Source organism: Pithys albifrons, chromosome 2 (assembly GCF_047495875.1).
Source record: "Pithys albifrons albifrons isolate INPA30051 chromosome 2, PitAlb_v1, whole genome shotgun sequence".
Taxonomy (NCBI): Eukaryota; Metazoa; Chordata; class Aves; order Passeriformes; family Thamnophilidae; genus Pithys; species Pithys albifrons.
Window position 1 is genome coordinate 58059264 of NC_092459.1, and position 15674 is coordinate 58074937.

Here is a 15674-nt window from a genome sequence, read left to right on the forward strand (position 1 = left end):
GACCGACACAGCTAGGAACAAAATCCAAACATCTCAAACTTCAGGCCACCTCTGTGGGTCACTTTAGATCAGTTTTCAAAAAAGGAAATCAGGGCAATATTAAGTAATGATATCAGAATAAGTCCTGTATCTGTATTCTTGGATATTTAATTGCAAACATTATTTCAAGGTCTTAGCAAAAATAACATCAGGAATGAGGAGATAGAAGATATGAAACAAGCAAATCTAAAGGTGAAAACCCACCCATTGTGATGTACTCAACTGCACTCACTGAACATCATCCCTGTAGGCGCTGATGTTGTGCTGTTACGATGCTAACAGGAGCTGAGTGTTTGCAAAGCACACAGCTCACTCCTGTGAAAGGCTGCTATTCTGTACCTTCAGAATAGCTGTCTGCAACTTCTGCAATTGCCAGTTATACCTCACTGAGCAGCTCAGCATTGCCTGTCACAATATAGACAACAAAACCAGTTGCAAAAGCAGGCAAAGGAGCTGACTTTCATTGGATACTGTATTTTATTGTCAAGAACAACACTCAACAGAAGACAAACTATTTTGCCTTGAATTAAAAAACCAAAGGACTTAAAAATTCAATATTCAATCCTTTTTTTAAAAATTTATACACCTAGTTCTACTTTCAATTTTCTAGTCTTTATTTTGTATGTGAGGCCCTTGAAACAGAGGAAGTCATCTCTCTCATTTGAAGCAAGCCTGGATTGAAGGTAGTGATAGATTGTTTTTACTCCAACCCTTAAAAAAAATCAAACCAAAAAAGAAGTATACATGAGAAATGAAGCAGGCCCTTCATCTGCGCTACAAACAGTGAAGCAAGTGTTCTGAAGACTCACAAAAAACAGATCATCATTATTTATACTCGAGCATAAATAGTTCAAGATCATAATTTAAACCTAACCCTAAATGAATCCTCAGACTTAAAACTGAAGCCAAATCTCACTCATTATTTCTTTGCTCTCTTTGTAGCTGCAAGTGACTTTGTATTGATTTTCTAGTAATGAAATGAGAAGAAACCTGAAGCAAAGTTTTAAGCAGACCAGGAGTAGCAAGAGTTTTCCATCAGAGATTGACTCCTTCACCTATGCAAGAAAATGAAAATATAAGTAGAAATAAATATTTCAAACAAGTTTTATTTGATACTTACATGCTATATATAGTTTTAAAGAAAAACTACATATTTTGGACACTTCAAAATATTGTGGCTATGTACATGGAAAACTAAAGAAAGCAAGAAAGGAACCCAATTCATTTTACTGTGTCACGAGTTACTATTGAAAGCATTCTGACTGAATGGCTGTTTTTTCCCTTCCAAATAGATTCTGGCAGATGAAGTCTCTTTCATTTTATTTCCATTGCTTTTATCCCAGCTCCTCTATAAGATGAACACTTGGCAGCAGCAGAAATTTCTTCAAAAATTCCCCAGCTTTTGTCTCAGAGGATTGCTTCTGCTAGCACAGACTTTCTGTGCAGATTCCTAGAGGCCTTGCTCAGTGCTCACTAAAGGCAAGTACAGGAATCTTAATGGTACATTCTCTCTTAGCATGAGGTGAAACCCCATGAACCTCCATTTCCCTTGCCAAGGATCTTCTTACTGACTTCAGAGAGCAACACCTCAAGCCTCCGTTGGTGCTTCAAACTCAGATGCCTACAGCGAGCTCTGCCTGCAACAGCACTGTTTAGCAAAGCACAAAAACGTGCACGATTTTACAGTTCTGCAGAACACAACCAAAGGTGAGGGATGGAACAATGACAGTAGAAATCAGCATCAAACTAAAGAGTAAGCAATTTGCATTGCTCCTCTTATCACTCAAACTGCACTGCTTTATAAAAACCGCACACTGCATAAAAAGCACAAACAAGGACCATTTTCCATTTGCTCTGAAACGAGCAAAACCAAAAATTCCCCAAACCTGCATCATCCAAAAAATCAAATATTTCAGGTTTCACACAGTCTTCAATAGTCTGATAAGGCAAAGTCTTCCATAATTGGGAACAGCAGCAACTTACAGGACTCAGAACAAGGTATTTCCTTGTGTGTGTGTGTGTGCACACATTTGTGTGCATATGCATACACATCTTTCATAGATTTCTGAACATGGATTTAACTAAAAAAAAAATCAAGTTTGCAGTATCTTTTTACCACATTTATCTAATTTATTCAATTAAATGCTTTATTTCTGTACTGAGCAAAATTCATAAATACATAATCTAGGAGAACAATAGGTTTTCCTCTTGTCCATGAAAAAATAACGCTTTCAAATTTTCACATTTTAAAACCTGTCTTGTTTTGTGTTTTTAAAGAAAATGTGAGAAGATCATAGTGACATCTCAATTTACAGAATGTCCCTGTAGGAATTACATTTACAAGAACCTGATACAGAAGCCTATAGTTTGCCCCCATAATTAGAGTTCTCTGCAATAACATTTAAACCAACAGGTTTAAATAAAACACCCCATTAGCTCTACTTGTAGAGCAATGAGGCATTTATTTTTCAAGTATTAGAAGGACAAAGTGTAAAAGATTCTTTGCCAATTTTACAATTATGTCTTTTAAACCAACACCCACCTTTTTAAAAAAGCAAAAAAGAATCAGTCCCACCACCCAAATCAGCCCCTTACTTTCAGATTCCAGTGTCTTGTGTCTTAAGGAATGCAGAAATATCCATTTACTAACAAAAAAAGCTTGTTGGAAATAGCCATATTAAGTAACGCACGTGAAGCATGATTTTTCTAGTGATGAAAGCTATTAGAAAGGTGATCCAAGTCTATTCCCCTCATTTCTTCTGCTGGTTTTACTAAAGTCCTTCCAAAAAAGATGTCAAATCTTTAGAAAACTGGAGAGAAAAAATAAAACACTCCTTCATAGCATGGAAGAAACTCCACTGACTGCAGAGATGCTCATATCACCTTTGGTTCTTCAGAAGAAACAATCAGATCACTTCTACAACAGAAGGTAACAAAAATGACAGGTCAGAGTGGCAATGCTTACGTCAAAATGTTACATGCTCATGCAATTATTTCACTGTAAGATGATTTTCCTTACATTTTCTGGCCACAAAAAAATGAAGTGGTATCCAATTTAATTTGGTAAGTTAGTGTTTGTATACCTAACATCCTTGGAAAACTGCTATGTCATTCAGAAAACCAGTGTCCTGCAAACCATCCCTCACCATTAATGCCTGCATGAACTCGATGAGGAAAGTACAACTAGAATTCTGCGAAGTAGTTAGGTACCAGCTCCCCTCCTGCATGTGTGTGCCATTTACTACTGCACGTGCAAAACTGGAACCTGATTGCTGATCATAAGGACAGAACAGCAGCTGTCACTTACCATTGTCTGTTTGGAAGCACAGGGCAAACCTTTCCAAGCAACCACAAGTGGCAGAAAGTAAAGCATAACTGCGAAGCCCTCATTCAGAACAAGATAAGGCCTCACTATAACTTGCACGGCCATCTACATGTGCTTGGCACACAGAGCTTTACAAATAAGAGATATGCTCCTTTGCCCAAATAATGTGGGCTTTAAAAATGCTTAAATTAATCAGCTTATGAGAGCTCTAGAACCTCTGTCAATTACAACACATTACAAGTGTTAATGAACCACAGCAAACCTACCTGCTGTTTGATGTGTTTGAACATTATCTACCTGAGGCAAGAGAGTCCCCTTATCTTCAAAGGCTAGAATTGGATTCAAAGGAATTTCAGGACTATTGCTTCCATCATTGTTCATGGCGTCCAGCCGGGATGGTTTAGAACCAATAGGCAGGTTTATGATCTCTTCAAAGTTATCATCCTGCATAGACATTCTATTTTCATTTGTGTTTTTCTCTGGATTGAGATTGCTGAAAGAGAAAGTAATTTCCTCACACACTGTGCCTACAACAGGAATTTAGTCCTCTTTAAAGCAGTATTACAAATGGAAGAGAGGTCTGCTTCAATCCCAAGCATTCTTTTAGCCAGTAAAAACAAAATTATGCTTCTACCACAGCAGAAAAACTGTTTTTGCAGCCAAGTACTGGGTATGCCTCCCCTCAAACACACAAGATGGTAGTTACATTTGGCTACATGACACTCAGAACTACAGGGCGTTGTATGGACACTGCAGCCTGAGAAGTGCTTGCAATGGGAAGCAGTATGGAAACCCCTCTAGCACCAACACTGCTATCAGGAGCCACCCACCTATTGCAATTCACAGCCTCTAGTATCTCTTTTTCAGATCTCATAACCTTCGCTGTACCCTTCCTCTTAGGGCAATTACAATGATTTGCAGTTAGATGAAATCACTGTAATTTTTATTAATTCTTGGATCACCTCCTGCCACCAGTTCTGGAGCAGTGTCTTCTATGTGCCACTTATGCAGAGAAAAAACTGCCTTACCAAAGTAGTGCTCTTTTCAGTCCCTCCTCACCTACAAGTTCTTAGGGCTTATTTCCAAGGCACCACCCAGCTTTGCACTCCTCCCACTGATCATGCCCAAGGCAAAAGAAACCTCTCCCAGCACCCCTCACTGTCAATCTGCCTTCTTCTTCCATCTCCCACTGGCCAGAGATGCCTTATGAATAACCTCTTGTACATCTCCCCCAGTTAAGAGCAGCACAAGCACACACTATGCAATTATATACTCTCCTGAGACAACACATGCTGATGGTCTCACAGTCTTGCTCCTCCCTTCCCAACCCTTTTATTAGGTGCTGCATTGTCAAATCCTTCTGACTCTGCACATGGCATGTGCTATCGTGCCAGAGGGGAGAAACTGAGGTGCTACTTTAGTGAACAGGATGACAGTAATGGGACCATAAGCTCCTGGAGAAAGGGCAAGTACTCAGCTGACACTCAAAAATCTTATGATCTTTCATAAGTGATTCTTAAGGCCCTTAACAGTTAGATCCTGGCAATCCTAGGTACCTATTCCCTATTCCAACCACATCACAACTGTTCAGGTTGTTTGGAAATGTCTCAGCCACAAAGAGACAGATGCAATTTTACTAGATTGAAACTAGGCTATAGATTTCCTCAGGCCATTTCTCAGCAGGTGGTTTGGATTCATGGGCTAATTTTCTCTTGACAATACATTTACTAGTCTTAAAAAAACACCTGCTTGTAATTGGCATATGGTATATATTCATTTGCTGGGGTCTTTGGGTGCCCAACACCGCACCAACAATTAAAGAACTGTTTTACAGTACTTCCCAAGAGACAAAAAATAATTATTGCTCTATTGAAAATGGCAATGCTTTATCCAAAGCCCAGATTTCCGGTGAGAACCATATGATCGTGTTCACATCAAGCCTTTCCCAGTCTTTCAAACCATCATCAGTTCTTTTTCAGAAATGCACTCCCGTTTTTTTATCTGTGGATACGCTGAGCAAACTTCAAAGTGAAAAATATGTTTCACTGCATGGAGTTTGAGAGCAGACACAGAAATCTTGCTGGCTGCCTGGGAGAGGTCATAAGTCACATCACCCTTTTGTGCCAGAGATTCACATCTGTAAGATGAGGACCAGAATCTCTGAAATGCTTTAGGACTATTAAAACCTGCTCTGTACTCTATAGTAATTAGATATATTCACTATAAGGTATCCTATTACTTATTTTATTCCCATCTACTGCCAATAACATCAGAGCCAGGATAACATTCCAAGTTTGATGAATGGGGTAAGAAAGAGATCTAAAGAGAGCAACTCCTCATTCATAGAAATTAAACAGCACAGTAATTCAAGTATCGGTGCAATGAAGAAGTCTTGTGCTTCTGCAAACACAATTTTTCTACCCAATTGATCAGCTGACTTAATAGATAAATAGTTCTTCACATTTCATATTTATTGCACTGCTGGTATTAGACACTGAGTTAAACCAAGACTCCTTCAGACTTGAATGATGTCTTTTGAGACAGAGGAATCTCTGTAATTACAAAGTGGGTACAGAAGAGGAATTCAGGACTATAAATCTCCTAAATTTTATGCTATAAAATTGTCTAGATTCTATGCTGCTTGCTCCGCCAAATTAGTGGGGGAGCACATTTAGACAAAGCAAAGAGGAAAACAGAACAGTGGAATTAATTTCCACTGGACATCTTAGAGGCCACAAACTCAGAAGGAGATTAGATAAATTCCTAGGAGATTGGTATACCCTCCAGCTTCTGGTAATTAGCAGCTTAGGGACTACTTGAGACTATGGCTGCATTTGGATCACAATGCTTAGTAACCCTTCATTGACCAGAGGATCTCCTGGTAATTACCTTCTCTTTCCACTTTCCACTGGGCTACAGGCCATTAAAGAAAAGAACATTGCTCATCAAAAAAAAAAAGAAAATATTTTTGACCTGCTACCAACTGCTGTTCTTACTGTCTCATGTCACATTCTTAGTGATGTCTCAGTTGTCCAATACAACACCAGAGATATCCTTTTCAGGCATTTCACATTGCAGAGAGAACAGGATATTTCTGGCATTCTAACACATTCCATAAGTGGGCTTGTAGCAAGACACTTATGTAATAGAAAAAATAGAAATAGTTGCCCAAGTTTTTCAGAGTGTATTTCCAAACATAAAAGTCTTGCAAGCCTCTGAAAGACATCTCCAAGGCAGCTGAAAAGCATCTCTGCAGCTTCACATTTTGATCTGGACACATCAATATTAACAAAATAGACTGAACGATGCTGAGAAACGTGCTGCTAGCTTAATTAAAGGAACTAGAACATCCAAAAAGTTAAATATTAGTGAAAATTACATCTGATGCAGACAATTTTAGCCAAAGCTCTGTGCAGACATAGCCTGTAATTAAAGAATTTGAAGAGAGTAAAAAAGAAAAAAAGAAGGCCAGAATTCAGTATGTCTGTTTCCAATAATTCATCAGAAATCAACACTGAATAATTAAAAATAAAAGAGTGATATGGAAGCATGTGAAAAATACTTCCACAGCTGCCACTGAAAGACAATGTCAGTCTTCACTGACAGGATTTTGCAGAGGAGTCACAGATAGACACAATGGACTCCAGACTTTTTGGACGACTTACATAAATGGTGCTTATTTTTCATCCATGGAGACAACAGCACTGAAACCAGCCAGCAATGAGGAGCTTTCTTTTCCAGGACAAGACATTAAGGCAATCACCCTGACCAACTTTCATTTCCAAAAACTGGTTATCTAATCTCCCCAGACCCATCTCCCTGCATACAGGATGGAGGCACAGATGGGCAGAACTGCATTCACTGAGGCGTTTTGCATTGCATTGCAAGTGTTTATACAACACAGCACAGAGAAAAAGGCATTAAAGAGTAAGTATCATAAGGAAAATATTTTCAACATAAACCACTGTACTGAACTTTTTAAGTAGCAGACACAATCCAACTTGAGCAAAGAATTAGAAAATGGAGTACAAGTAAAATTCTGCTAGTGGGCTATGGATTAGGCTTCTGTAGGGTTATCCAACTCAAATGCCTTCATTTAAGTTCAATTGTGAGTCTTCTCATGACAGACTTACAGGTTAGATGTAAGGTCATTACCTCTCCCCCTTTCCCAATATTATTCACTATTCATCATTAGCATTCCATCATTAAATTGTTTAACCAAATGTACTTGTGGTAAACACTCAGAGCAAGCAAATTCAGAACCCTTGCAGCGCCACTTAAAGCTACCATACCACAAAAATCATGTTCATGTTCAGACAACCATTAGAACTCAGAAGACTATGGAAAAAGAAACTTTCTATGAATCAAGAATTTATGTAAGCTCTGTTTGAAAACCTTGAGTGCTAACATGGTAAAAGAGCTCAGTTCATAAGCAAATATGTATGGGGTTTCTATTTTCACAATACTAAGGGAAAAACTTTAAGCCTAAGGAAAACTGATTAACATTCATTTGTTCAAAACACGGGAGTAAAAATACCAGTAAAAATTTGGACAACCTATTAGCTGGGATAGATGACTGCACCAATATATCTTCTGCAAAAAATGTCTATCAGTAAAACTTTTAATTGTTGACAACAGATATATGGTAAAACATGCTGCAGATCACAGAATTTTCATTAGGGTTTATGAAGATCAATTGCCTTGGAAAGCTAATAATGTTCCAGCAAAACAAAATCTGTATAGCTGATCAAAAGTAGCCCCAAAGAATAGTAAATTATTGAAATCCATTGCCTTCTCACTCCTAGAATTTTTTGTTTTCCTCAGCTGCATTCCTCTGCTGACCATGAAAGCAAGAATGTTATTTCTAATTGAATCCCAGCCACAGAGCTGACACAGGATGGATGGATGACATGATGGGGAGGAAGAGGGATGAAGGCTCAGCACAGTCAGGCAACTTCCTATTATACCCCAAAGCAGCATTCCTTATCTTTGCACAAACTTCCAGTAGCTTCCCAAGTCATCCTTCTTCAGCACTTCCAGTGCAAGGGACAGAGCACTTGCATTGTCTGGGGAGTGACCCAACTACAGATATTCTGACCTCAGCTACCACTGCCAGATCCGCTCAAACAAGAAGCCACCTTAAAAAGACTGTTCTCTTTCACTTTCTCTTCCTGCCCATACAAGTGCATGCCACAAGTGCCCCAGGTAACACCTTTTTAAGTTCTGGACAGAAATCTCAGCTATCTTGCCCTTAAAACATGATGATGTCTTTTTCAGTCAAAAGCCAAATCTTGCTTGGGGCTGGAGTGAGATGCTCATACAAGAGAGAATCTCCACCCACCACTCCAGTGTGTGCTGCCATACCAGGTACACCTGGATGCCAGACAACTGCAACACACAAGACACAGCAGTGGTGTTGGCACTTTACCATGTGATAACATCTGTGGGAGACTACCAAGTGCTTCAGGCTTTGCCTTCCCAGTCGCTGCAGCTCTACCTCTGAAGCAGAGAGTCCCTCCACATCCCAACCTGGCATGCCAGTTTCCCCTTCCACAGCCTTACATGCACTTCCTACTTGGTTCTTCAATCTCATTTACTCAGTTCTTCACTGTGGGCATTCTGAGGTTCCTTCCACACAAATTATAATGCTACAGGACAGCCCTCATTAGCGTGGCACATTTTGTATTTCAAACATTAAGGTGCATGTAAGGCTGGGAGTGATTAACATTTAATAACTGCCCAAAACAATTATGAGGCAGCTCTATGCAGCTCATTCAATGCAGCTCAGTGCTCAGTGTCACTGACAGAACTTCTCTCAGCAGGAGCATCCTTGTCAGCATGACAGCAGGCTAAGATCCCCCAGGCATATGGAGGGATCAAGATAGGGCAAATTCCTCCTTCAATTAGTGCCAATCACACCCTGAAGTATACTGTCCATTGCATACTGCACAATGGCTTCCCACATTCGAGTTTTTCCATGCATATTCTGGCACTACCTGCATAAAACATGAAAGGGCTACAGGATTACTTGGCTTTCTGCATTACTAAAATTAAGATAACTGACAGCTCATGCTTATGTAACAGATGTCACTTGGTTCAACACTGAGGTTTCAAGCATTTCAACAATTTCTCAAAATCTGAGTGACTTGCTTCCTGGCTACAGAGAGATTCAAATGTTAAATATCTGCCTCCACAAATTCTCCTTCTAGAGAACAAAGGTGTTTTTTAAAAAATGCATAACCAAAGTGACTAGTTCCATATCTCACATGAAGGACATATATACCACAAAACTTGCTAATACTTCAAGCAGTTCAGAAATCAAAACTTCTAGACTGAGGGCAGCATTCATTATTCCAATTTAAAAAATAGCAAATCCAGAGTGGGCTTTATGAAGCTTAATTAATGGAAAGGAACAGAAAAAAATCTGCCCTTTCCATTAAGCTTCGATCAATGTAACAATTGCTGGCAAACATATATTGTTCCAAACACTGCAAAGACCATGCTGAATTTTTTTCAGAATTCTTCCCTATCAGTTATCAAAAATGCATTATTGCTATGGGAAAGATGATAAAGTTCTCTTCTGAACACAGGAAAAAATAAAAAATGGGAAACAAGTCAGACTGAACAGCTGCCTCTTATTTAATTACTGAACACGCAGATCTGAAAATAATTTATTACTCTGGTAACCCTCATCCTCTAAACAGCCCCCCACCCCTAATACTTGTCAGTGTTCTTACCTGTCCACATTTGCGGGGGGTTGGTGTGAAATAGTCACACGTGTGCAGGCAGTGGGTATCCCATTGTGCGGAGACTCTGTTGCATGCTGAAGCTGAGGTCCTGATGCGGGTTCCAAGGGAGATGCAGGACTGGCTGGCACTGGAGAGAGAAAACATGTTTTCATAAATCCAAACACCATCATTTACCTGCAGACTAGGGTAAAAAATTTTCTACAAGAGCCAGCTCAGCCAAGGCAAGCTGCAGTCTTAAAAAAAATATATGATTTCCCACACCTCTCCCTCCCTCTCTTCCCCTCACCCTCCCACCTCCTTTGTTGAGTTTTTGGGCACATCAGCCCTGTTTCATGTCCAAAGTACATGTCAGAAGATTTCAGAGTTATACCTTTCTGAACAAGAATAAACATTTTACAATTATATGCACAATTCCAACACATAAGCCAGTGGTCAAAATAGGCTGGCATCCAATAGAATATTATGCTGATGCATTTTAAGTAGCAACATAGAATGAAGTAGAACACTGCTATATCACCAGTTCCATACACTGGTATTTCTTGGTTCCAGTAACTCAAAAGGAAATCTAGAGAAAAAAAATTTCTTTGGGAAGGATACCTCTTTCAACAAGTACTAAATCACTACTATAAAACATTGCAGAAAGTAACATGAAATTAGACTATTCTTGTCCCTCATGCCGAGATCATGTGATGGACATTACTGGCCCACCTTTTAGTTTTCTTTTATAGTACAACTACAGCCTTCTGCATTGTGTCTGGGGTCACATTAAACCAATTCACACACTGGTCAGTAAAAGGAAGCAACTGCAGCCCACCCATGCTAGCATCTGCCACAAGAATTGCAAGGACAATTCAGTATTCATAGGCTTGGAGACATTTGTCTCCATTACCCAAACCCTCATCTGATAAGCCCCTCCTTCACCTCCTCTGTTTTACTATGTACTAAATGTTTGGGCTGAAGTCTTCTATACTGAATGTCTTAGTCTCATCTTTTTCAAGTTTAATATGGAAGATACTAGAAATAGAGGTTCCAGTGCCTCTGTAAATAGAGTAACAGGAAAATATATTTGCTTTAACATTTAAAAGGAAAAAGCAGAAGAAAGAGTTGTTCTGCTTTGGAAATGCAGAGCAACCTTCTATTTTGAAACAGAAGCCAAACAACAAAAAGGGGATGGATTTTGTTTCATTGTGTGTTTTGGCCATTCCTCAAAAGGTCTCCTCAGGTTTTGCCAAACAGTAAGACTTAAGAAAAAAATGTTTAAAACCCACTGTTTGTGGATAGTTGCAAGTCTGTTAAGAGTGCAATATGGAAACTCAGGCGGCCAGAATATGTTCATTAATCTGTACCTTTAACCTAATGTATCTGGGTAACACAAAGCCAAACAGAGCAGCCCTGGGGGTGAGGGCAGTTTTCTCTTTATTCAGTCACTCAAGGATTTCAGCCTTCCTTTGAGCCTGGAGAAAAGATCCAAAGTCTCCTTGGCCTTAGGAAACTGACTACTTGTCTTCCATCTCTAGAGGCAAAGCACTGGCCAAAGGTTATAGAGCCCTTTATAGTTTCAGGAATTATTTAAATGGTTTCTAGCACCTTCAACAGTGCCCACAGATTAGGATGGTATCCCAGATGTGTTCTGTATCAGTACCTCATCAACATTTTCCCCCAAGATAATATGTAAACATATAACTTCTAAAGACATGTAGTGAAATCTGTGTCAAAAGGTTTCCTGATAGTGCTAATTATAGTATTCACTTTAAACATCAAAAGAAGAGTCATCCATCAGCCCGTGCTGTTGTCTTCCCTGTTACTCAACTCCAATACAAAGGAGAAAAAGATTAATGTCATTTAATATGTTATGCTACAATAGGACAAGCTACTTGATAACTTGACTTCAGTATCTTTAAATAGTGCTAACTGACACTTGGTAATTGTTAAATATAAGCTACATTTTATTCTTCTTCCTTTATTATAAATATGAAAGTCTCATGTAAAAGTTTACCTAAAACAAAATAAAAAGAGGGAATGGAATAGAAGAAAAGACTAAGAGTGTGGGTGTGACAAGAAGACTAAGCTTTTGTAGTAGTTCAATTTTGTCAAAAAAAGAAATAAAGACCAAGGGAATAAGGCAGCAGGTGTGGAGGAAAGAAGTCACAGGGAGATGTTTAGGATAATGAACAGTTTGTTTTGATGACTGAGAAGAAATAATCTTTTAAGAAAATGGAGCAAATCTGCAACAACCACATCTGAAATAATATAAAAAAGAAACTGTAGAATATATTTTTGAGATCAAATCACAAAATAATTTGTTTCTTTTGATTTTAGAAATAATTCAACTCATTAAGCAACCTTCTCTTCTTGAACACCAGTGTGACAGAGTTGCTAAAACATTGGACTCATTTAGTAACGGCTAACTACACATACAGACAGGCTAAACAAATAATGTCTGCTGAGATTTCAGTTATACTCCTCTCATGACTTTCTTTACTGCAATTAGTGTGTCAGGTTTCAGAACTGTACCTCAAATCATTGTGCTTAGTAGGCATTTATTCACCTGTTGTGCTCAAGACACAGTTAAACACAATACCTGCTTCTCCAGTAATATTTGCCTTTGATATATGTCCATTTTGCTGGTCATTGGGTTTCTACAAAGGAAGCACAGTTTTGTAAATTAAAAATAGCACTAGGGAAAAAAAGTGAAATGTGTTCAATATTTACACGTGAAGTAGCAGCACTGACCTTATCTACAGCTTCTACACGCCTAGTTCTCTTCATAATCTCCTCAAGCCTCTACAATAAAATGTAAAGGGATAAAATAATATTCAAATTAATGCCAGCAAACATATGTCTCCCAAATCACAACTCCTTGTCATTTATCAGCTGTATCTGTTCATTGCAAAAAGCTGAATTATTTATTACTGTTGGCAATAATCCCTTCACTGTCACATCAGGCCACTGAGGACTGCAGCCTTTCTGAGAGCCCACTTCTACTGCTGAGGTGGAAGCAAACTGCTAAGACAAACCAATTACAGTTTCTCTGCATGTGTTGACTTACCTTCTTCCTTTCCAAGCGCTCTTGCTCTTCTCTTTGGAAATGCTTTTCACGTTCTAATCGAATCCGCTCAGCCTCTTCCCGTAGGCGAGCTTCCTCTTCCTTCTACATTGATGACAAAAGAAAAAGAAGTGAGGAATAATTTACTATTTAAGAGCAGTCTTACACTCTTACACTGTCTGCTTAAGTATGCATATCTACAACACCCTAAAAGACACTTTTGGGGTTTTCAAGTAATCAAAAATCTTTTCAGACTGAATCACACATTTCTTGATTAATCTCCATGTCTTGCATAGCATTAAGAGAATGTAACTCAACAACAGGTAACACATTTGGTTCTGTGCCTGTTCTGGAGCACACTAGATGACAAATAAGGAATAAATTTCCTAGTCCTCAGCATTAAAACAGCAGCCAGGAAAGTATTAAAGAGACTCATGTTCTGAGTAGTTTTTGAGAGTAAAACAAAAGCAGGAGAATGTTTTGTTTGGCCAACAGAGTAATTGTTTAACAAGAACAAGGTTTTTTTAATGAAATGCAGAACTTGTCTGGAATAAACTGTAGAGGGGCTTTGCTCCCTGGCAGTGACAGTATTGTATAATGGAACTATTACAACAGATCATTTGTTACAGCTATAACATCCAAAATAGCCTTGGTCATGTGCTATCTCTGAGTGCTAAACTGAGCTAAACCTCATTTCAAAGAAAGCAGCACACATCATTTGAAAAATAAGAATGCAATTTCTACGCCATATTCACTAACACAATCATTTAAACATTTATTATCAGAAGCATACATTTATATACCAGAAGAAAATCTTATGTCTACGAGGGAAATTGAAGTGCTGGATGTTGGAGCAATAAAGCACATGAAAGAATTAAGAGCACATGCAAGAAGGGAAGACTCCTACTAGAATGCTTACCACAGCCTCTTCTAAAGTCAGGAAAACAACATTATGCCCATCACAAATGAAAGCACTTGAAAAAATTAATTTACATTTCTTTACTCTTACATCTTTTGAGTAGCTGCTCTGATTTCAGGAGGACTGCACCAGGTAAAGGTTCTCCTTGGTTTGATTAAAGTGATCAAAACCTACCCTTTCCCACTAGCCCCACACAAGCACAGGATTAGAACTCAGCAGTACTATGTCTTCAACACAGTGAACTCTTTGCATCTAGACTGTCTGTAAGTGTTGGAATTCTCTGACATAACACCAATCATCAAAATTCCCCATGACAATTCTACTGATTTTTTTCATCATGACTTATCAGAAATAGGTTAATATTTGTTCTAAATACAATCTAAGGGAAGAGGAAGAAAACAAAACAAAACTGAACTCCCTACCACATGTTTTTGTCAAGTAGAATTATCTTTACTCTTTGTACTTCTCTGTCGAATAAACTCTGCCCAACACTATTCACTTTATAGATGACATTTAAATTTTAGATATTGCTCTAATCTAGGTGGTGTATAAGAGGTGCTGTATAAGAGGTGCTGCTTCATCCACTTTGTTGCCAACCAGACTGGCACAGCAATTCCAAAAGGGGAGCATACCTGTTTCTGAATGCGCTCCATCTCTTCCTTCTCCTTCTGCTCTTTCTCCTCTGCCTGGCGGCGCAGCCGTTCTTCCTTTTCCCGCTCCTCCTCTGCATCCTTTCTTTTCTTTTCTGCTTCTTGTCTGCGAGCTTCTTCCTCTTCTCGGCGAGCTCTTTCTTCAGCTATCCTCTGTGACAGTTTCTCCTTCTTTTGTCTGCAATCATTAAATAAGCATATAAAAAAATAATAAAAGGAGAGGGAAAATCCAAACCACCAGATTCCTGATCCAATGCTACAGAACAACTGGATAAAGGGTGCACTGCTGTCTCATTCCTAAGTTGTCTGTTCCTCTTTGTCTCTTTCTATAGAGACCGAACATGAAGACCTATGGAACATAAAAAGTCTTGCAAGGCAACACCAATACTTCTCCAGCATATGTCTGCCTGATCTATGACTGGCATACTTCCTGAATCAGAAATAGGATCATTGACTAACACATTTTGCAAAATACTTCTTTCTGCAATTTCATATAATAATATTTTCAAACAGTATGTATTTTTGGCTCCCATCTTATCTCATGGCAATGATTCCTTAATTTTAAAAAAGTATCAAGTTCTGCTGATATTTGACGGTTACCTCCTGACATCACTAGTGGCCCTTTATCCTTGTATTATGGGAATGAGTAACTTTTCCCCTTCACCTTTGATGTTACCCAAATTATTTAGGACTTTTTAGCCTATCATATCCCCACTCAGAAGCACAGGGAAGACGGTGATTCTAGCTGAAGAATTCTCATTTGTTTAATACATTTTCATATGAGAACTGTTCTGTATTTCTGACATTCCTTGATGTCTGTCAGCACTTACTTTCCTAATTATACTTATTTTACTATCTCAAAAAATATGAAACTCAACATTCAAGATGTAGATTCATCTTGAATAGTTCAGAATGGCATTTTTATTTTGTTCTCGTTTTCAAGTAA

General features: G+C 38.6%; 1 protein-coding gene across 5 annotated transcripts in view; it reads right to left on the reverse strand.

Annotated features, from left to right (window-relative positions):
* Positions 1–912: 912 nt before the first annotated feature.
* The window catches only part of MAP7 (microtubule associated protein 7), a 116862-nt gene continuing 102100 nt past the window's right edge, over positions 913–15674 (reverse strand). Inside the window, exons 12-18 of one of the 5 annotated variants that reach the window (XM_071549149.1) lie at positions 14711–14906; positions 13163–13264; positions 12847–12897; positions 12695–12752; positions 10102–10240; positions 3662–3857; positions 913–2956 (exon numbers count right to left, since the gene is read on the reverse strand). In XM_071549149.1, the coding sequence (XP_071405250.1) occupies positions 2951–2956; positions 3662–3857; positions 10102–10240; positions 12695–12752; positions 12847–12897; positions 13163–13264; positions 14711–14906 (748 nt within the window). In that variant the 3' untranslated portion in view covers positions 913–2950. Of the gene's footprint in view, positions 2957–3630; positions 3858–10101; positions 10241–12694; positions 12753–12846; positions 12898–13162; positions 13265–14710; positions 14907–15674 lie in introns of all 5 variants that reach the window. The other 4 variants (XM_071549147.1, XM_071549151.1, XM_071549150.1 and 1 more) reach the window with 4 other exon arrangements.